Source organism: Solea solea, chromosome 15, assembly GCF_958295425.1.
Source record: "Solea solea chromosome 15, fSolSol10.1, whole genome shotgun sequence".
NCBI classification, from domain to species: Eukaryota; Metazoa; Chordata; class Actinopteri; order Pleuronectiformes; family Soleidae; genus Solea; species Solea solea.
Window position 1 is genome coordinate 2,427,692 of NC_081148.1, and position 19,120 is coordinate 2,446,811.

At 45.9% G+C, this 19,120-nt stretch overlaps 4 protein-coding genes across 13 annotated transcripts in view; 2 read left to right on the forward strand and 2 right to left on the reverse strand.

Annotated features, from left to right (window-relative positions):
* LOC131473615 (cullin-9) overlaps positions 1 to 4,148 on the reverse strand; it is a 31,019-nt gene extending 26,871 nt beyond the window's left edge. For all 5 annotated transcript variants that reach the window (XM_058650945.1, XM_058650944.1, XM_058650942.1 and 2 more), the window contains exons 1-4: positions 3,956 to 4,148; positions 1,843 to 2,541; positions 1,387 to 1,541; positions 691 to 1,308 (exon numbers count right to left, since the gene is read on the reverse strand). In XM_058650945.1, the coding sequence (XP_058506928.1) occupies positions 691 to 1,308; positions 1,387 to 1,541; positions 1,843 to 2,541; positions 3,956 to 4,088 (1,605 nt within the window). In that variant the 5' untranslated portion in view covers positions 4,089 to 4,148. The remainder of the gene's footprint in view (positions 1 to 690; positions 1,309 to 1,386; positions 1,542 to 1,842; positions 2,542 to 3,955) is intronic.
* Positions 3,680 to 12,447, forward strand: LOC131473640 (synapse differentiation-inducing gene protein 1). Of its 5 annotated transcripts, none has more exons than XM_058651001.1 (6): positions 3,680 to 3,939; positions 5,470 to 5,744; positions 5,944 to 6,036; positions 6,654 to 7,181; positions 7,743 to 7,880; positions 10,316 to 12,447. In XM_058651001.1, exons 4-6 carry the CDS (start codon positions 6,714 to 6,716, stop codon positions 10,472 to 10,474), a joined length of 765 nt encoding a protein of 254 aa, XP_058506984.1. In that variant the 5' UTR covers positions 3,680 to 3,939; positions 5,470 to 5,744; positions 5,944 to 6,036; positions 6,654 to 6,713; the 3' UTR covers positions 10,475 to 12,447. The 5 variants fall into 5 exon arrangements, with proteins under 5 accessions (XP_058506984.1, XP_058506982.1, XP_058506981.1 ...); XM_058650999.1 differs by having other exon boundaries at positions 3,681 to 3,939; positions 5,944 to 6,075; XM_058650998.1 differs by lacking the exon at positions 5,944 to 6,036 and having other exon boundaries at positions 3,681 to 3,939.
* Positions 12,448 to 12,817: 370 nt separating this feature from the next.
* On the forward strand, positions 12,818 to 13,814 carry LOC131473873 (cystatin-F). Its single transcript, XM_058651459.1, has 4 exons — positions 12,818 to 12,919; positions 13,232 to 13,392; positions 13,468 to 13,581; positions 13,654 to 13,814. Exons 1-4 carry the CDS (start codon positions 12,877 to 12,879, stop codon positions 13,732 to 13,734), a joined length of 399 nt encoding a protein of 132 aa, XP_058507442.1. The 5' UTR covers positions 12,818 to 12,876; the 3' UTR covers positions 13,735 to 13,814.
* Positions 13,815 to 13,824: 10 nt separating this feature from the next.
* On the reverse strand, positions 13,825 to 19,118 carry apmap (adipocyte plasma membrane associated protein). 2 transcript variants are annotated; one of them, XM_058651458.1, is made up of 9 exons: positions 18,878 to 19,118; positions 17,927 to 18,043; positions 17,042 to 17,157; positions 16,876 to 16,968; positions 16,664 to 16,780; positions 15,830 to 16,004; positions 15,521 to 15,655; positions 14,719 to 14,911; positions 13,825 to 14,626 (listed from the first exon to the last, which is right to left on the reverse strand). In XM_058651458.1, the coding sequence occupies exons 1-9, from the start codon at positions 18,967 to 18,969 to the stop codon at positions 14,417 to 14,419; spliced, it is 1,248 nt and encodes a 415-aa protein (XP_058507441.1). In that variant the 5' UTR covers positions 18,970 to 19,118; the 3' UTR covers positions 13,825 to 14,416. The 2 variants fall into 2 exon arrangements, with proteins under 2 accessions (XP_058507441.1, XP_058507439.1); XM_058651456.1 differs by having other exon boundaries at positions 17,927 to 18,046.
* Positions 19,119 to 19,120: the final 2 nt, after the last annotated feature.

The window sequence follows — 19,120 nt, forward strand, 5'->3', positions numbered from 1 at the left end:
GTGAACTGATAACAGTCCAACACTGTGTGGACATTTTCAACACAGCGCACCCTAGTGGCATCAGGAAACACCACATTTCACAGTTCCATACTCGGTTCTCACAGAGGGATCATCACTGAAACCACAATGTAGTTTCTGTGTGGTGATGAGGATCAAGACCCTGTGCACAACAGTGTTACCATGGCAACAGCAGATGTAAGGACCAACACTATCACTGTGAACAGCTTACAGGTCTGTTTATGATTGTTGTTTTTGATTCATCATGTGTGTATTTGATTCTCCAAGTTCTCTGGTTTCCTCCCACAGGATTAGGTAATCTGGACTGTGTGTGTACATTTTGGATTAGGGTTGCAATTCTCAACAATTTTTTCCACAGGAATTAACTGGAAATATTCAAAACTGAAGTTTGTAAACCACTCACTCTCCCACACCAAAGTCCATAGAGAAAATGAGTGATTTTAACATCACAGCACACCGGAGTTGTTGGTCCACTGCTGCCTCCATCACTAAATTCAGATTGACCTCTGTGGACTTTGGTGTGGGAGAGTGGGTGGTTTACAAACTATCTATCATTTCCAATTCATTAATTCCTTTGTAAAGTTTCCAATTTGGAATATTTCCAAAATTCCCAAACTTAAGTTCCCATGGAAAGTTTCTTTGGATCAATGATGTGATAATTAGCATCTTTACCTGAACCGGTGGCGATCCGTCGTTGCTGTAGCGAAACTCTCCCGTGTCCCCTGCGCTCACCTCCTCATAGTCCTCCAGCATACGGACCATCATGCCGCACTTCAGGTTGTCCTGGATGTATTCCACGTAGGCGGGGCGACTGCTGAAGTCAGGGCGAGTTTTGAACCCATTTCCCGTCTTCTTCTTCGGTGGAGAGGTGGCGGGCGCTGCAGTGGCAGCAGCAGCAGAGGTTACGGGGACGACGACGGAGGAGGCGCAAAACCGAGGCTGGAAGATGGACCTGAGGACGGGGCGTGCCCCTTCTTCTACCTGCTCCTCTGCACAGGCCCCTCCCCCTCCCAGACGGTAGGCAGAGCTGTCGGGGGACTGGCGGTTGCGGTCCCAGCCCATCACTCGAACCAGCTCGGAGATCAGGTTGGCCATCGCCATGGTGAAGTCGAACTCCCGCTGGACACGCAGATGCTCTGCCTGGTGGGCGGAGTTGGCAGAGGAGGCGGGGCAGGGGCTGCCATCCTGTCTGTCGGAGCTTAACTCCGCCCCCCCTGTGTTGAGTTTGTCCATCAGGGACGTGACGCACAGGTAACGCTTCACCAGAGAGAAGAGCAGCTTCCCTGGAATCTGAGCAAGGCGGGGACAATGTTAAAAGCTCTTACCATATTAAAGTTAGGCAGTCAGAGGTCAGACGTCGTGACTCACCTGTGGCAGGTGGATGCCCTCAAAGGAGATGCCGTGCTCCTCAGACGACGTGGTCTCGGCAAACAGCTCCAGCAGAGTGTAGCGGTTGTCAAAGTCCATGTGCTGCTCGATGCCGTCCTGCTGACTGAGGGACAGAAGGACATAGGCGCGGCTTCCTGTGGGAACACGAGGCAACGTGTCACACCTGGACCAGGTCCATACCTGCCCTCACCTGGACTCTCGTCTGTCCACCACATCATCTTTATTTTTAAACAAATAAAAGGGTTTGATGTGGGCAGCAAAGCTCCGCCTCCTGGTTGCTATGAAACAGCAAAGCTGTGTACTTTTATGAGCACACTGTGTTGCTCGAGGTGTGTTAATGTAACTTTTTTGAAATTCATGTTGTTGTTGTTTTAAATTAAAACAATGATGTCATCAAACATGTGATGTCATGGTGTAAACAAAGATGGCGGTCACCTGCGTCGTGTGAGGCCAGCGCGCGCAGCATTTTCCCGGCGCTGCGTCTCGTCTGCGTCTCCTTGTTGCACAGCAGCTCCATCAGCAGGTTGAGCGCGCCCGTCTCCTTAAAGACGCCGACCAGCGAGCCAATGCTGGCGTAGGCGCTCAGCACGTGGATGGTGTGCGTGATACTGATGGAGAAGTCGCTCTTCTTGGCCATTTGCTTCCGTGCTCGCCGCACCAGGTTCTTCACATCCTCCTTCATGTCCGACAGCTCCACCTCGTCAAAGGTGACGTCGGTGGGAAACTCGTCGCCGCCGCTCCTCTGGCCTCCTTCTGTCGACTCGCCGCCATGCTGCTTCTCCTGTGGCTGCAGGGGGCGCTGTGCGTCGGTCTTTCTTTTGCCCAGCAGTGTGGGACAGTTCGCGTACACGTCCTCCGTCGACATCCACATCAGGATGTTCTCCGTTTTGGCTTCTGAGGTGGAGCTGCCAGACCCGCCCACTCCGGCACTGCCCCCGACTGCCCCGCCCACTTCACTGGCCCCACCTCCAGAGCTGGAGCCATCATCGATGGTGACGAGGCACCAGCGGATCAGGTACTCCATCAGGCCGTCGTGGGTGCGGCGCTGGCGGATCAACTCCTCAGGATACGCCTGCAGCTTCGGACCGAGCTGGACCAGCAGGTTCCCACTGCGGCGTTCGCCCGCCATGTTCTCTGAGGACATATCAGAGGAGACATGACATCAGAGAGGACAGAGATGTCAGAGGAGACATCAGAGGACAGAGAAGATCTCAGGAGACATCAGAGGACAGAGATGACATGTCAGGGGATACATTAGAGGATAGAAGATTGAAGAGACATCAGAGGGCACTTGAGAGGTTAAAGGAGAAGAGGCAGAGGACAGAAGATCTCAGAGGAGACATTAGAAGATTAGGAGACATTAGAGAACACAGGAGATATCAGAGGAGACAGGACAGAGAATATGTCAGAGGAGACATTGAAGGACAGAGAATATATCAGAGGAGACATTCGGAGACAAAAAGGACATCAGAAGAGACAGTCAAGGAAAGAAGACACATCAGAGGAGACCCATGAGGACATATGAGATGTCAGAGGAAACATAAGATAGAAGAGACAGTAAAGGAAAGAAGAAACATCACAGGAGACAATTAGACATTAGGGGACAGAGGAGACAACATCAGAGGACAGCTGTCATTAGATTAAACATCTGTGTCAGCACATACACACTTGAAAAAGGGAAACCCAGAACTATCCCTTTAACTGTAACTCCTGATGACTCACGGGATCTGGCTATCGCCCGGGCCGACAGCGCCGTCGGTGGCGAACTTGCTAATTTTCAGGAAATAGGCCGAGCCCCGTCATATTTCGTGTGAATGCAACAGATGACTGCGTTAGCACAGTGGCTAACATAAGCAGCGAGTTTTTTCTCTCTCTCTCTCACACACAAGTTTGTCTTTACCTGGTTAGCTGGTTAGCTGGTTAGCTAGCGTCACCGGCTCACATTAGCCACTTGTTCGCTGTATAAACTGAGTCATGGCTAACATATGCTCGCCGCACAGAAACGTCACACCTAACTCCCGTGTAAAATGTTGTGATTTAATACAACGCTGAGCACTAACGGTGATAAGATAAAGCGTAAATACACATTAATATCGTCACTGGAGTGTGGTGGAATCTTCTGGTAAATTCGGCTCGAACAAAACTGAGCACAACAGAACTTAATCTTTATATAAAGTTATTAAACGACTAAACTGACGCGACATCAAAGCGACAAACCGTGCAAAGCCCTATGATGTTATTAAAGTTACATTTCTGTGAAATCAGGTGTCGACAGCCAGGCTGCTTAAATGAATAAAAGTGTGTGGTATTAATGTCTAAAATGCTTAGTCACTGTTTACGTGTTGATGTTTTTAAGTACATTAGCATGTACGGAGTAGGTTTCTAACACAGGTCTGGTGTGTTCCTCCCTCGGGGCCGGAGTTCGGCTCGGCTCAGGCGGAGCTGTGTGCATGTCAGCGCGGAAAAGCCGGGGCGGGCCTGCCCGGGCAGCTACCGGACCGCGGTTCCGCCGCTAACGCGAGGTCGGGAGCGGTGAGTCCCCTCTTACCTGCCGTGCCACAGACTTTGCCCTCGGTTTCGTTCTTCGCCCTGACGCGCTGTTTTCTTTTCCGCGCTAACGTGTCGTTTCCCAGGCTGTAGCCGTTCGTTCGCTCCGCGGCTCCGGGCTGCTGGATGCGCATTTGCTCTGTGACAGGAACAGCGTCAACGGCCGCTTCTTCTTCTTCTACGGCGGCCGCTCCGCAGCGTCTGGCCTTCTTCTTCTTGTGTTTGTCAGAGTCAAGTCAGCAGAGCGCCCCCTGCTGCGTAAACACGGGACAACACCGTCAAACAAAATGGCCAGATGAGTTACATTGGATATACATATATTCACTGCCTGGCCAAAAAAAAGTCGCCACCTAAAAAAAAGGGTCACATGGTTGGAGCGCCTTTAGCTTTAAATACTCACTCATTCACTGTGGCATTGTTTCCATAAGCTACTGCAATGTCACAAGATTTATTTCCGTCCAGTGTTGCATTGATTTTTCACCAAGATCTTGTATTGATGATGGGAGAGTCGGGCCACTGAGCAAAGTCTTCTCCAGCACATCCCAGAGATTCTCAATAGGGTTAAGGTCTGGACTCTGTGGTGAAAATGATGTCTCATGCTCCCTGAACCACTCTTTCACAATTTGAGCCTGATGAATCTTCTTGGAATATCTTAGAATATGCCCATATCATCAGGGAATAAAAGAATGCAGTGATGGAATAATCTGGTCATTCATTATATTCAGGTAGTCAGCTGACCTCATTCTTTGGGCACATGATGTATCTGAACCTAGACCTGACCAACTGCAGCAACCCTTTACCTATTTGCTTAGTTAAATCCAGGTGGCCACTTTTTTGATGTCAGACGTATATATGTATGGCGTCATCTCTCAAAGTGTTTTCCCTCCTTAAATGACTGACTCACTCTCCCACACCAAACCCCATAGAGAAAATCTGTAATTTTAACATCACAACACACAGGAGTTGTTGACCCACTGCTGCCTCCACCACTAAGTTCAAATGTCTAGCTCACTGTGCCTCCGCCAGCTAAAATCACTGACTTTCTCTATGGACTTTGGTGTGGGAGAGTGAGTGGTTTACAAACGTCTGTCTAACAGTGAGATAAAGATGTGAACGTGTTCTTGAAGATTACATAGAGTAGATTTTATTATGTGTCTTTTTGTTAAGTGGTTAAAATCATCCGCTGTGTCTCAAGCTGTTTCTCGTCAGCAGGGGGCGCTCACAGCACAGTCAGTTCCTCATACAAACTCACCTACATAAAATGAACTGAACTTTCCCTTTGAACTTAATAATATCGAAATAACAATTAGGACTGTGATGGGAGTTAGGACCATGGGGAGGCAACCTCTCCTGCTGCCACACACACACACACACACACACACACCTCCTCTGTATTCAACACACAACCTCCTCCACGGTTTGAACAGTATCTGATGCTCTCTCTCTCTCACGCTCTCTCTCTCACGCTCTCTCTCCTCCTCCTCCTCCTCCTCCTCCTCCTCCTCTTCTCTGCAGGAGAACCGTCCACACCGTCCTCACTGACACCTGCTCTTCCACCTGACACGCTCGTCTCTCGGGCTCTCTCGTCCCGGACCTCCGGAGCTTCTCACCGGGACCGTGTCGGCGGTGCACGCCGCTCGGAGCGCACTGAGGGCGGCTGCAGAGCGGAGGATGGCCCGGTGTGTGAAGCGTGGACACGCGGGGGATCGTGTCTCACCTCGAGTGTGTTTTGTCCTCTCGTGAACACAGGACGGGATGACGTCAGAGCGGGTGACACTGCCGGCATTCAGGTGATGAGATGTGACCGTGTGTGTGTGTGTGTGTGTGTGTGTGCGTGTAATTATAATATAATGTAAACATTGTTATGAAATCAACCAAACACACAATCACTCTGACATCCAAGGTGTGTGTGTGTGTGTGTGTTAAAAATCGTTATATTGGTTGTCATGACAACAACCGAATTCACCAATGGCCACTTCTTGTTTTCAGAGAACCAGGGTTACGCTGATAACCTCCAGTGCATCGCCGTGACAGCGAAGGAAACTTAAAAACACAAACTTTGTCTTCAAGGTTCTGAATGATGTGAGACATGACATACTCAGAGAATGATGTCACACTCAGGTGTGTCTATGTTAGCCCTACGTTAAAGCCCCGCCCCTCAGCACAGACCTCCACAGACAAACTTTTGTGCTTTTTCTGTTGTTGTGAAACAATGTTTAAATTTGACTAGCGACACCCTTAAAACATTAGCTTTGCTCGCTAGCTGCATTAGCTTATTACTACTAATGGTGCTCTCCACAGGAACGCCCCCTCTACTTATATGTAGGACATATAGTTAGCTCATTAGCTGCTGAGCTAATGAACTTGTGTTAGCGACACAGTGCCCCCGTGCAGATGCAGGTGAAAAATCATCCACGTCCTGCACGTCCAGTTTTATCAATACGGACAAGCTAAAGCTTGTTAGCATGTAAAGGAGCTTCTCGCTAAACACCAATAAACCATCTTTAGCCAAGAAGCTTAATCAGAAAATCATGCAAAAACACCCAGACTGTGTTAGCTTCATGCTAACAACGCTAGCTAGTCCACAGAGTTTTCTTTCTGCGATCAAACGTCACTGAATGGGGGGCGGGGCTTAGCCACACTTCAGTCCCGGTTAAAGTCAAAAAGTTCATAACAATAAATGTCTTTGTGTTTTTCAGATGAGTTAACCCTGTGATGTCTGACCTCTGACCTCTGACCGACACCTCTGAGGAGGAGGGATGCAGGGAGGAGCAGAGGAGGCCGACGCCTCCTCGCTGAGAGGAGGAGGGGGTGGGGATGAAAGCTACATACACAAAGGTCTCATTAACACTCATGGGCTGGGGGCGGAGTCTGTATACTCAGCTCCTCAGTACCAGGGTCATGTGATGGCAAGCACCCCCTCAACTCCTCAGCTCCTGAACCCCAGTGCTTTCCTCCCTGCCTCCAGGCCCGCCCCCGGCCTCCTGCTGTCCCCAGACAGCATCCTGCGAGCGTGGGGGGAGGCAGGGGGCGGAGACTGCTGCGAGACCACCTTCATCGAGGGGCTCACCTCTGACTCCGCCCTGACGTCTTTCCCCACCATGGCCGCCACCAAGGAGGCACTGCTCTTCGTTGATGGGAGGAGTCTGGACTTTTGTGGAGAAGACGCGAGAATCCACACACTGTCGTACAACATCGACGACGACGATGAATTCCAGGAGATGGAGGTGAAGAACGTAACCTTCACTGTGACACAGTTTAATCTGATAACACCACAGACAGGGGGCGGGACTTACTGATGTCAGTGTTTATCATGATTATAATATTATTCATTAAAGGGATAGTTGAGTGTTTTGGAGGCTGGCTCTCAGTGGAAACACAACGGGAAAAAACTGATTTTAGCCACTTCAAAAAAATACGTGTAATAAAATCTACGTCAGTTTAAGTCTAACTCACTCTCCCACACCAAACCCCATAGAGAAAATCAGTGATTTTAGCTCACGAGGACACAGGAGCTGCTGGTCCTCTGCTGCCTCGTGTGGTCACTTTGTGTCACTGAGGTCAATCTGAACAAAGTTTTTCAAAAGACGAAATCACAAAATAGGACATTTGAACTTAGTGATGGAGGCAGCAGTGGATCAACAACTCCTGTGTGTGTGTGTGATGTTAAAATCACTGACTTTCTCTGTGGGGTTTGGTGTGGGAGAGTGAGTGGTTTACAAACTTCAGTTTAACAGTGAGATAAAGACGTGAACATGTGACTTAAGACTGTGTGTGTGTGTGTGCAGAGTGATTACTCCTCTCAGTCAGACAGTGACGACACGTTCCTGTTGACTCCTCCCAGAGATCACCTGGGTCTCAGCGTCTTCTCGATGCTCTGCTGCTTCTGGCCTCTCGGCATCGCTGCGTTCTACCTGTCACATGAGGTGAGAACACACACACACACACACACACACACACACACACACACACACACACTGGTCTGGTTTCCATGACTTCAGAGGACATTCATTCACTTTCTGAAGACTAACTCTAACCATAACTTAAAATGAAATCATTTACATTATGGGACTCTTTCTTTGTCCCCATAAGGAAGACAAGTCTTCGTAATGTGACTGTCAGGACAGATTGAGGTCCCCACAACATGAGTAATACCTGTAACACACACACGCACGTGCACACACACACACACAGGCCTGCCTTCGTCCATGTCCTGACCTTTGACCTGTGTTTTTACAGTTGAACATGAACAAAAAAGAGGGAAGGATGTGTCGTGTTTATCAGATTAGGACACACAAAAAACTAAATGAGGAACTTAAACCCAACAGGAAGTCAGCCATTTTGCACATGTGATATTATTTATTTATTGAAATGTTCCTTTAACTCCATAAATACTGCGAGTGTTTAAAAACAAGAATGTTTACAGTTTGTTGTTTACATTTTTTTAATAAAAAACTTTTAGTGTAATCATTAAATAAATGCTGAGTCATCTCTGTTTTCCCTGGTTAAGGTGTGTGTGCGCATACGGTGCGTGTGTCTGTGTGTGTTATTGTGCAGTGGTCGCTGATCTTATGTGGTTTCCATGGCAACTGCACTCCTACAGCTCCAAAAAAAAATAATAACACAGGGCTGGTTGCTAATGGCAACACAGAGGAGGAAGAGGAGGCGGAGTTTAATGAAGGCAGAGAGGAAGTCCTCACAGTCAAATGTCCTCACAAATGTCCTCACAGTCAAACGTCCTCACAAATGTCCTCACAGTCAAAAGTCCTAACAAATGTCCTCACAGTCAAACGTCATCACAAATGTTCCCACAGTCAAACGTCCTCACAAATGTCCTCACAGTCAAGCATCCTCACAGTCAAACGTCCTCACAAATGTCCTCACAGTCAAATGTCCTCAAAAATGTCCTCACAGTCAAACGTCCTCACAGTCAAATGTCCTCACAAACGTACTCACAGTCAAATGTCTTCACAGTCAAATGTCCTCATAGTCAAATGTCCTCACAGTCAAACGTCCTTGCAGTCAAACGTCCTCACAGTCAAATGTCCTCAAAAATTTCCTCACAGTCAAACGTCCTCACAGTCAAATGTCCTCACAAACGTCCTCACAGTCAAATGTCTTCACAGTCAAATGTCCTCACAGTCAAATGTCCTCACAGTCAAGCATCCTCACAGTCAAGCTTCCTCACAGTCAAACGTTCTCACAAATGTCCTCACAGTCAAACGTCCTCACAGTCAAATGTCCTCACAAATGTCCTCACAGTCAAACCTCCTCACAGTCAACCTCCTCACAGTCAAACCTCCTCACAGTCAAATGTCCTCACAAACGTCCTCACAGTCAAATGTCCTCACAGTCAAACCTCCTCACAGTCAAACGTCCTCACAGTCAAACGTCCTCACAGTCAAATGTCCTCACAGTCAAATGTCTTCACAGTCAAATGTCCTCACAGTCAAACCTCCTCACAGTCAAACGTCCTAACAGTCAAATGTCCTCATAGTCAAACGTCTTCACAGTCAAACGTCCTCACAGTCAAACCTCCTCACAGTCAAACGTCCTAACAGTCAAATGTCCTCACAGTCAAACCTCCTCACAGTCAAACGTCCTCACAGTCAAACGTCCTCACAGTCAAATGTCCTCACAGTCAAACGTCTTCACAGTCAAACGTCCTAACAGTCAAACGTCCTAACAGTCAAATGTCCTCACAGTCAAACGTCTTCACAGTCAAATGTCCTCACAGTCAAACCTCCTCACAGTCAAACGTCCTCACAGTCAAATGTCCTCACAGTCAAATGTCTTCACAGTCAAATGTCCTCACAGTCAAACCTCCTCACAGTCAAACGTCCTAACAGTCAAATGTCCTCATAGTCAAACGTCTTCACAGTCAAACGTCCTCACAGTCAAACCTCCTCACAGTCAAACCTCCTCACAGTCAAACGTCCTAACAGTCAAATGTCCTCACAGTCAAACCTCCTCACAGTCAAACGTCCTCACAGTCAAACCTCCTCACAGTCAAACGTCCTCACAGTCAAATGTCCTCACAGTCAAACGTCTTCACAGTCAAACGTCCTAACAGTCAAATGTCCTCACAGTCAAACGTCTTCACAGTCAAACGTCCTCACAGTCAAACCTCCTCACAGTCAAACGTCCTCACAGTCAAACCTCCTCACAGTCAAACCTCCTCACAGTCAAACGTCTTCACAGTCAAATGTCCTCACAGTCAAACATCCTCACAGTCAAACGTCCTCACAGTCAAATGTCCCCAACAGAGGTGAACCTAGCATAATTGCTATGCTCCTCCCACAACTTCCTGTTGATTTAACCTCTGGTTTGTCCTTCCCGCCTCTGACCCCACCCCCCTCAGACCAATAAGGCGGTGTCTAAAGGAGACTTCCACCTGGCCAGCTCCAGCTCGAGACGGACGCTCTTCCTGGCCGTGCTGTCAATCACCATCGGGACAGGTATCTATGTGGGCGTGGCCGTGGCACTCATCGCCTACCTGTCCAAAAACCATCACTGGTAGGGCAGGAAAATACCCATCAGCCTTTTCTCCTGCACCTGGAGTCCTGGAGGCTGAGCCTTTTCTCCTGCACCTGGAGTCCTGTGGCTGAGAACGAAATTAAAGTTGACGGGTCGCTACGTGACCTGCTGTCACGTGATGTTTGAGACATGAGCGACGGTGGGTCACACAGTACATGACCTTTCCACCAGGTGGAGCCACTGACTGACATGACTCAGCGTTTATAGACTGGGAACGTTGCAGGAAACCAGGATTAAATTAGCTCGATTTCACGTCTTTAGCTCAAACTGAACTTTTACTGAAGCAGTGATTTCTGCGATCTTTATCACGTTTCTAAGTTTCTATTTCTCTCTCTCTCTCTCTTTTTCGTTAATATTTATGAAAAAAAATCAAACACACATGAGAAGAGACATTCTGTCGATATTTATGTTGCGTTTATGCTAACATCTTCTTTTCAGGCTGAACAGTTAGCTTCACAGCTTACTAGCTTGCTAGCACTGACCTGTGAGCAGATGCCCTTCCTCATGCAGCTCACAAGCTAAATGCTAACAGCTAAAGTTGTCTGTGTACGCAGCAGTGTATTAGCGGCATATGTTTTGGTATTTTAATAAGAAAGAATTCTTAAGAAAGAATCCGATGGATTGGTTAGTGTAGGAGTTTTCTAACTCCAGCAGGTGGCAGTAATGCAACTTAAAACCCGACAGTAGAAGAAGAAGGCGGTTTGGGAATGCTATCATATTTCGCTATAAATTTGCGCTTAACCTCATCTATTGCCGACAAACACATTTCGTTTGACGTTGTACTGTTTTGTTTACTTTAGCTGTGATGGTGGACTTTGCTAGCATCACATATTATAATTAATATTATTAACAGTGTCCTTGACTCCGATGCTTAATAATGCGACAGTTGTCGTTGTTATATCGTAAAGCTACGTGTTCCAGGCACTTTTTACGGAAGCGATTTATCGTATTGCATTCACCTAAAAAAAAATATATAGAATCTGTTTTTATGAGATTCTCGTAAATCTTGTAAAAATAGACCCTTTTAAATCATTTTATTCCAAATGGAAACACAAAAATCTCGTACCAAAGCGTCATTACAGCCCCTCAATACACTGGAGTTCACTGGATTACAGAGAAAAATCTGCCCTCTGGTGGTCAAGTAAGAATCTCCCCACCACTGTTCTGCATTCAAACGTCATCGTCTCAAAATATCAATAAAAGGCCTCTGATTGGCTCGTGCAGCTCACGCCGTCGTTGAATCGGATCCAATTTTCTGTGACGGTGATCAGGTTTCTTTTAACGAAAGTTTAACCTGAAACCTTTGGACCAATCAGAGCCCAGCGTCACTCTGGGCAGCTTCAACTACAACTCTGGACTAAAGAAAGGGCTGCAAGTGTCACCCTATGATGATGTCATCAATATCTCATGATGACATCATCACACACTCACGAGGGTCGTGACGATGATGTCATTTGTGGTTTTCAACAAACTCAGGAGTTTTCACCAATTTCACCAAAATACTTTAAAGTTTATCAGCGGACGTTTGAGCCGGTCATTAAAGGGACATTCTGTGATGTGTCCACGTCAGAGGACGTCCGTCCACTGGTGTCCAAGTCAGAGGACGTCCGTCCACTGGTGTCCATGGTCCACTGAGACGACAAACTTTTCAGAGAAAGTCACATTATTAATCTAATCTCCAGCAGAGAAACAGGACGTTTGTGTTGAATCACCGTGACAACAAGGGACAAACAGCACAACACACATATAAATGAATCAGTCAATAAACAAATATGAATTCAAATGTTTTTGTTTGAAATATCGTCCATTTATTTATTTATTGGTCCAAACTTTGTGTAAATAAATAAATAAATTCATGTGTATTGATTATTATTATTGATTATGTGTGTGTATTTTGCATATACGGTGTGTACAGTTTATTAAACTTAAGTATTAATATTGTACATCTGTATTTTTAAATTCATTAATGAGATTAAATGACTTGTTAATGAGAAGAGACTGTGTGTGTGTGTTTGATGAGGACAAACATTTGTCCTTCAGTCTTTGAAGAGACATTTTAGAGAAGTGTTTGAGAAGTCGCCCCCTGGTGTATATTCAAGAGAATACAGGTTTCACAAACGTCCACGCTGGACAGTAATCTCAGATTAACCAGATTAATCTGGATAAACCAATTACCTGAACCTGAATACAGCAATAATCGGATTTTGTGTTGTGTTCAGCTGAGCTGCAGTGCATGATGGGAAGCAGAGCAGTCACTGCACTGAGCATGACTCAGCAAGAATGACTTCCTGCGCAGGTACAGGAAGTGACATCACACACGTATGAAGTGACTGGCTGGTGTGTGGTCGCTCACAGGAAACACACGAGTGACAGAAGAAGAAGACGATGAAGACACTGCTGCTGTTTCGGTCTCTGCTCGTCGTCCTGGGTGAGAAAACAACACTTCCTGTGTCCGTGTTAACGTTTGTCTACTTTGTTTACGCTTGATCCGGTTTTAAAAACAAACAGAGACAAATGTTTGTGAAGATTATTCAACAAATTTACAAACTTTTCCAACTTTTCCATTCACTGGAAACTTGAAGAGTCATGAGTGCAACGTCAAAGCAACAATGTTCAATTGTAGATCAAAGTTAAAAAGACTTCAAAATCCTACTTAAAATCCCAAAATCTAGCAGGCTAACTACTCCTCCTCCTCCTCCTCCTCCTCCTCTTCCTCTTCCTCCTGCTCCTGCTCCTGCAGAGGCGAGGTTGGTCTCAGGAATGCCTGGTTCTCTATTCAACATCAGCCAAGAAGACCGTGGCCTTCAGGAGGCCGTCCTTGCCGCCACCTACTCCTTCAACAACCAATCAAACGACGCGTTCCTCTTCAAACCTTCTGCCGTTCACAGAGCGCAGAAACAGGTACGACACAGCTTCAGACAAACCATGTTTCTGTGGGAGAAACCAGGTTCCAGATGTTTGTGTTTTTTGTTCCAGATTGTTCGAGGCGTACGTTACTTCATGGACGTGGACATTTCCAGAACCGTGTGTCGTAAAGGAAACAGCGACTTCTCCCAGTGTGACTTTCAGCCTGAAGGTCAACTGCAGCAGGTCAGACTATTCCATCTTCACTCAGGAAAACTCCTTCACAAATATCTTACCGTGTGTGTGTGTGTGTTTCAGACCTTTCACTGTCACTCAGACGTCTGGGTCACTCCCTGGGAAAACGAAATCAGAATCCTGGATTTTCCCTGTGAATCCTGAGACCCTCTATGTCTCCACGTGTCAGCTGGGTCACCCTCTGCCGGTCAGGTGATGAACAGCAGGAAAAAAATGTGAAACTGAATAAATTATGAATTGAACTGAACTTTATTTCAAAAGCTTTTTAATTGACATAAATTAGATGAGATAATAAATTAATACATTTTTAGGGGAAAAAAAGGTTTGTTTATATTGTATGTTATGTTTGTTGAACATTTTTAGCATCTTCAGACGTCTTCAAATTCATTTTCTTAAAATCAAAACTCTGATTTAAGCTGACGTTAGCCATCACTCACTGAAATCAGATCAAGCTACTGATTAGCTTATTTTACATAACATTAGCCAACATGAGCTGGTGTAAAATGACAATCTCTGAATTTAGCTCACATTTACTGGTTAGCAGATTAAAGCAGAGATTAGCTGAATTTAGCCAACATCACCTGACATAAGATAACATTAGCTTGTCTGACATGCTAGCCTGAAACAAATTGAACAAAATGTAAAAAAATATCAAAACAGAACTGATAATGAAGATCAATAATAATCAGATGAGAGTTAATCAATCATTCAACCAACCAATCAATCAATCTCATACACACAAAGTTTTTTCTCTCCACTGGTCGTCAAACCGCTCTCAGAGTCTCAAATGTCCGACACGTGAGTCTTGAAGCTGCGGTTGTCGTTTTTAAACATCGTTCAGGTCGAGTTTTCCGATGTACGGCGAGTGGAAGGAGCCCAGGTACAGACTCCCGTCATGCTCATGGACCTCGCTGATGTAGGCCAGCACCAAACCGCTGGGGTCATGGAAGCTGCGCGTGCACACGCCGCCGTCGTGGAGCTCCGCCACTAAACTGTAGCGGGTGACGAACTTATTCAGAACCTCGTGACTGAAGAGCTGGAGGGAGGAAAGGAGGACAGAAGGATACGACAGAGTGTTGTTAGATCGGGATGGACGCCTGGACCTGGAGACCTGCTGTGTGTCCTTACTTTGAAGAGGAGTTTCTTGATCCAGGGTCTCTGGGACAGGAAGTCCAGCATGGAGAACCCGGGGTTGGGCCGCACCGCGGACATGGCCACCCAGTAACCTCCGGTCGAGCTCGGTCGGATGTTGTCAGGGAAACCGGGAAGGTTGTCCATGAACGTCTCCATCCCGCCTTTATTCAAGCCGGCCACGTGGACTCTGGATCGCCAACAGAAGGACAGACCTGGTCACTGCATGGTAATCAGCTCATGCTGAGACACAGTATGGAGGACGATACGGCTCAGAGAGACAATTATATATATATGTATATGTATATATATATATATATATATATATATATATATATATATATACATATATATGTATATATATATACATATACATATATATATATATATATATATATAGATACACACATACATATATGCCAAATAATGAGCTGTTCTATATATCAACATTCAAACCGACTGTCAAATAGTGAGATGTTCTATATATCCACCTTCAGACTGACTGCCAAATAATGAGCTCTTATACTGTATAGCCACATTCAAACTGATTGCCAAATAGTGAGATGTCCTATATATCCACCATTGGACTGACTGCTAAATAATGAGCTGTTATATATGTCCACATTCAGACTGCCAAATAATGAGCTACCCAACACATTCAAGGACAGACTGGCTGCCAAATAGTGACCTGTTATATATGTCCACAACTGACTGACTGGAAACTAATAAAAGGTTATTTGTTACCTGGTTACTTCAGTCATGAAACCCTCAACATCATCACCATGATCAGGTGACTCACCTGCGTATCCTCGCCATGGTCGTCTCGGCAACCAGCACCGACTCCTCGTCAGGAAGCAGCTGGATTCCGTTTGGGAAGCGAAGGTTTTCCATGATGACACTGAGTTCTCTGGTGACGGTGTCGTACTCCAACACCCTGGGACCACAACACACAAACCTGAGGCTTTTACTGTGAAAGTCCTGCAGGAAGTCTCATTTTCACTACAAGGAAGTTCCAGTTTTACAAAGAGGAAGTTTTAGTTTGACAAACCAGGAGTTAATAGTAAAATCAAACATTTGAACAGGTCACACTGTAACATGTCTCTCGTACCGTCCGTCAGCCGTGGCCTCCATGATGAGGTTCAGATAATCTTTGCGCTGCCACCTGCTGCTGGAGACGGTGAAGTACACCTTCTTTCCGTCCTGCGTCACTGCCACGTCATTGATGAACGACAGCTTCCTCCCGGCGACCACCTGACCGCCGGCCACCAACCGGGTCGTCTCACCTGCGGAAGAAGACGGAGGTCAGACTGACAACAACAACAGCAACGCTACGTTCCATTTACAACGGAAATGCACCGCTGAAGTGCCACAAGGGGGAGCTGCATCTTTCCAGTCATTGCAGGATGTTGATTTATAACGATCTGATTTAATTATGGTGCATTTCATTTAGATCGGAAGTCAGAAGTCTGGACTGGGAGTGACTTGATACAGTTGTTGTGTATCTGCTCCTGGTTTCTCTCTCTCTCTTCTGTCTCTATCTCATCTCCCTCTTGTCCTTTCTCTCCCCCCTTTCTGTCCCCCACCTCTCCTCTGTCCCCCATTTTCCTTTCACCCCAACCGGTCGAGGCAGATGCTGCACATCTCTGAGTCTGGTTCTGTCAGAGATTTCTTCTTCTGTTAAGAGGGAGTTTTTTCTCTCCACTGATGCCTAGTGTTTGCTCATTGTGTGAACTGTTGTGTTTCTCTGCTCTCCTTGATGTTGTCTATGTACACACCTGAGATCATGTATGTTATGATTTGGTGCTATACAAATAACATTGAATTGAATTGAACTTCACTCTTGAGTTCACCACATTCCTGTTGAGAAGTCGGAAACACAAGTGCATCCTGGGTAAGTCATGGAACGCATCATAATAACAATAATAAGAATACTAAGTATCACCTGTGGTGGGGTTGACCTCGTACACGCCCAGGTAAGCGTCGGCGATGATGAGCGTCCCGTTGGGTCCCACCCTGATCCCCAACGGTCTCCCACAGTTCAGCTCCTCGTCTCTGGATCCTTCAGGTCCAGAAAAAACACATCAGTTCACATCAGTTCTCAAATTACCCAACATTAATGTAAGGCAAAATTCATAGCCCAGTGTTTCCTCTCACCACAGGGAGGTTTCCCGAGTCGCGTCACCGTGTGGATCCTTCGACCGACGAGCTTCACGATTTTCCCGTCGGCTGTTCCAGAGAACAAAACATCTGCAGAGACGCACGAGACAGACGTCTGTCACCGCTCTGTCTTCATCATCGCGAGGTTGATTTGCGAACTCACCTCCGATGTTGACGATGGACTCGGGTCCAAGGACCTGGTCTTCAAAGAGTCGCTGAGCCTTCCTCAGCTTCAGGTTCGATTCCCAGCAGCCCTTCATCAGCGGCGGCTCCTTCATACTGCAGCGCACAGTGACACCAGCAGGGGGCAGACATTTTAAAAACCACAGCGTATGATAAATTTATTATGCTTTATTTTGAAAATAAATAAAACACACTTGGAAGAGCATAAAATGTCCTTGTCAGGACCAGTAGTCCTCATGGAGACCAAATCCTGGTCCTAATTTCTGAGGAACTGGTTAAGTTTAAGACTAATATTTGGACTAAGGTTAAGACTTTGTTTAGTTTGTTATATATAATATATTGGATAGAACCTGAAGAACAAGGATATAGATACAAGTGTGTGTGTACACGCACACACACTTGTATCTATATCCTTGTGAGGACATTTTGTCTGGTCCTCAGATCTTTACAGGGCTTTCTCAGGGTTAAGACCTGGTTTGAGGGTTAGAATTAGTTTTAGGTTAGGTTTAGGTAAAGGGTTCAGGTTCAGTCACTGTGATAGTTAAGTGCCTTAGTTCTCAGGTGGCACAGATCAGTGCCGCAGGTGCATCCTGTTTCGTCATGTTATGCGTTGTTGAGTCAAAGTTCTGATTAGTTTTTATATTGCATACTTCTTTTTTTTTTCACAAATTCAATACAATTTAAAAAGAAATTGGAGTAGTTTTTGCTCGGGTGAGTTTATGATGAAAGAAAATCATCAGACTGTCTGTAGGACATAAGACGCTCTATAATGTACATTCTTATAAACTCTGTTTTAACATAGTGTTCTAAGAGTTACAGTTTGTGTGTGTGTGTGTGTGTGTGTGTGTGTGTGTGTGTGTCTCACCTGAACACCTCAGGTTGAACCGGAGACTCGAGGATGACGACGACGACGAACAGAGGAAGAAGCAGGAAACCACCGAGAGAGAGCAGTGTCACCTGAAACACCTTCCCACTGTAGGTGCTGCTGTGACACACACACACACACACACACTTGAATACGTGAATATTGTATATTATACTGAAAATGTCTTACAGCATATTGTCACTTCCTGTGTGCAGTCTTTATATCCATATATATCTCCTTTATATATATATAAATTCAACATATACACAAAGTATTGATAAGACATATAGAAATATTGATTTGATTTATATTTCCATATACAGCAGAGAAAATAAGTATTGAATGTTTTTATTTCTTTGTATGTGTGGATAACTTGGGTTGTTACTGACATCTGGTGAAAATGTCATCCCAATAGCCCCATCGGAAGTTTACTCACTGAGAAAAATGTTGTCGTGTTCAATACTTATTTTCTCCGCTGTATATATCGTGGTCTATGGTGTATATATAGTGGTTTTTTGTAAATTAAAACAGGAAAAAAATAACATTAAGCAATAACCAGACAGCGGGGAACATTTAAGTATATAAAAACATGAACTGGTTTGATGTGGAAGAATAAATATTGAAGAACAGTGTGTACACACACACACGCACGCACGCACGCGCACACACACACACACACACTCAAAACTCAATCATTTCCAATTTTGACAAACCCTGATCAACATTTTCTGACATTTTACAGACTCAAGGATTCACATGATATTGGCTGATTAATACACTAATTTACGTGTGTGTGTGTGTGTGTGTGTGTGTGTGTGAGAGGCACTGAACAGGTGTAGCCAATAATATGACCGTGTGTTATTTTGTTTCGTTTATTTTTATATTTCAAAAGCAAACAAACATCACTGCGCTTCCTCTCTTCCTGACTGCGGCCCTGGTTCTGTGTCTTACCCGGAACCCTTGCGTCGGTCCTCGGGCAGCTCGTCGGTGATGACCCGCGGTCTGTGCAGCCGCCGGAACCGGAGTCCTTCCCCCTCGTTCATATCGGAGCGAAGACGTCCACCCGGATCAAGTCCGCTTTCAAGAAGTGGTCTGGAGCCGGACCGGGTCTCTAATGTGGTTGTTTAACCCGGGTTACAGAGGAAGCAAACGCGGATAGCGCTGGCTGCATCCTCCCGAGCGCGTTCAGGACAC

What these genes read in the sequence shown, in the direction of transcription:
- LOC131473640 (XM_058651001.1), top strand. Translation starts at nt 6,714, where the DNA reads ATGCAGGGAGGAGCAGAGGAGGCCGACGCCTCCTCGCTGAGAGGAGGA. An exon ending in ATGAATTCCAGGAGATGGAG is followed by an intron (nt 7,182 to 7,742) that starts GTGAAGAACGTA and finishes GTGTGTGTGCAG; the next exon opens with AGTGATTACTCCTCTCAGTC. An exon ending in CGTTCTACCTGTCACATGAG is followed by an intron (nt 7,881 to 10,315) that starts GTGAGAACACAC and finishes CACCCCCCTCAG; the next exon opens with ACCAATAAGGCGGTGTCTAA.
- LOC131473873 (XM_058651459.1), top strand. Translation starts at nt 12,877, where the DNA reads ATGAAGACACTGCTGCTGTTTCGGTCTCTGCTCGTCGTCCTGG. An exon ending in GTCTCTGCTCGTCGTCCTGG is followed by an intron (nt 12,920 to 13,231) that starts GTGAGAAAACAA and finishes CTGCTCCTGCAG; the next exon opens with AGGCGAGGTTGGTCTCAGGA. An exon ending in CTGAAGGTCAACTGCAGCAG is followed by an intron (nt 13,582 to 13,653) that starts GTCAGACTATTC and finishes TGTGTGTTTCAG; the next exon opens with ACCTTTCACTGTCACTCAGA.
- apmap (XM_058651456.1), bottom strand. Translation starts at nt 18,969, where the DNA reads ATGAACGAGGGGGAAGGACTCCGGTTCCGGCGGCTGCACAGACCGCGG. An exon ending in CGAGGTCAACCCCACCACAG is followed by an intron (nt 16,005 to 16,663) that starts GTGATACTTAGT and finishes CTTCTTCCGCAG; the next exon opens with GTGAGACGACCCGGTTGGTG. An exon ending in ACCATGGCGAGGATACGCAG is followed by an intron (nt 14,912 to 15,520) that starts GTGAGTCACCTG and finishes TTGGCGATCCAG; the next exon opens with AGTCCACGTGGCCGGCTTGA.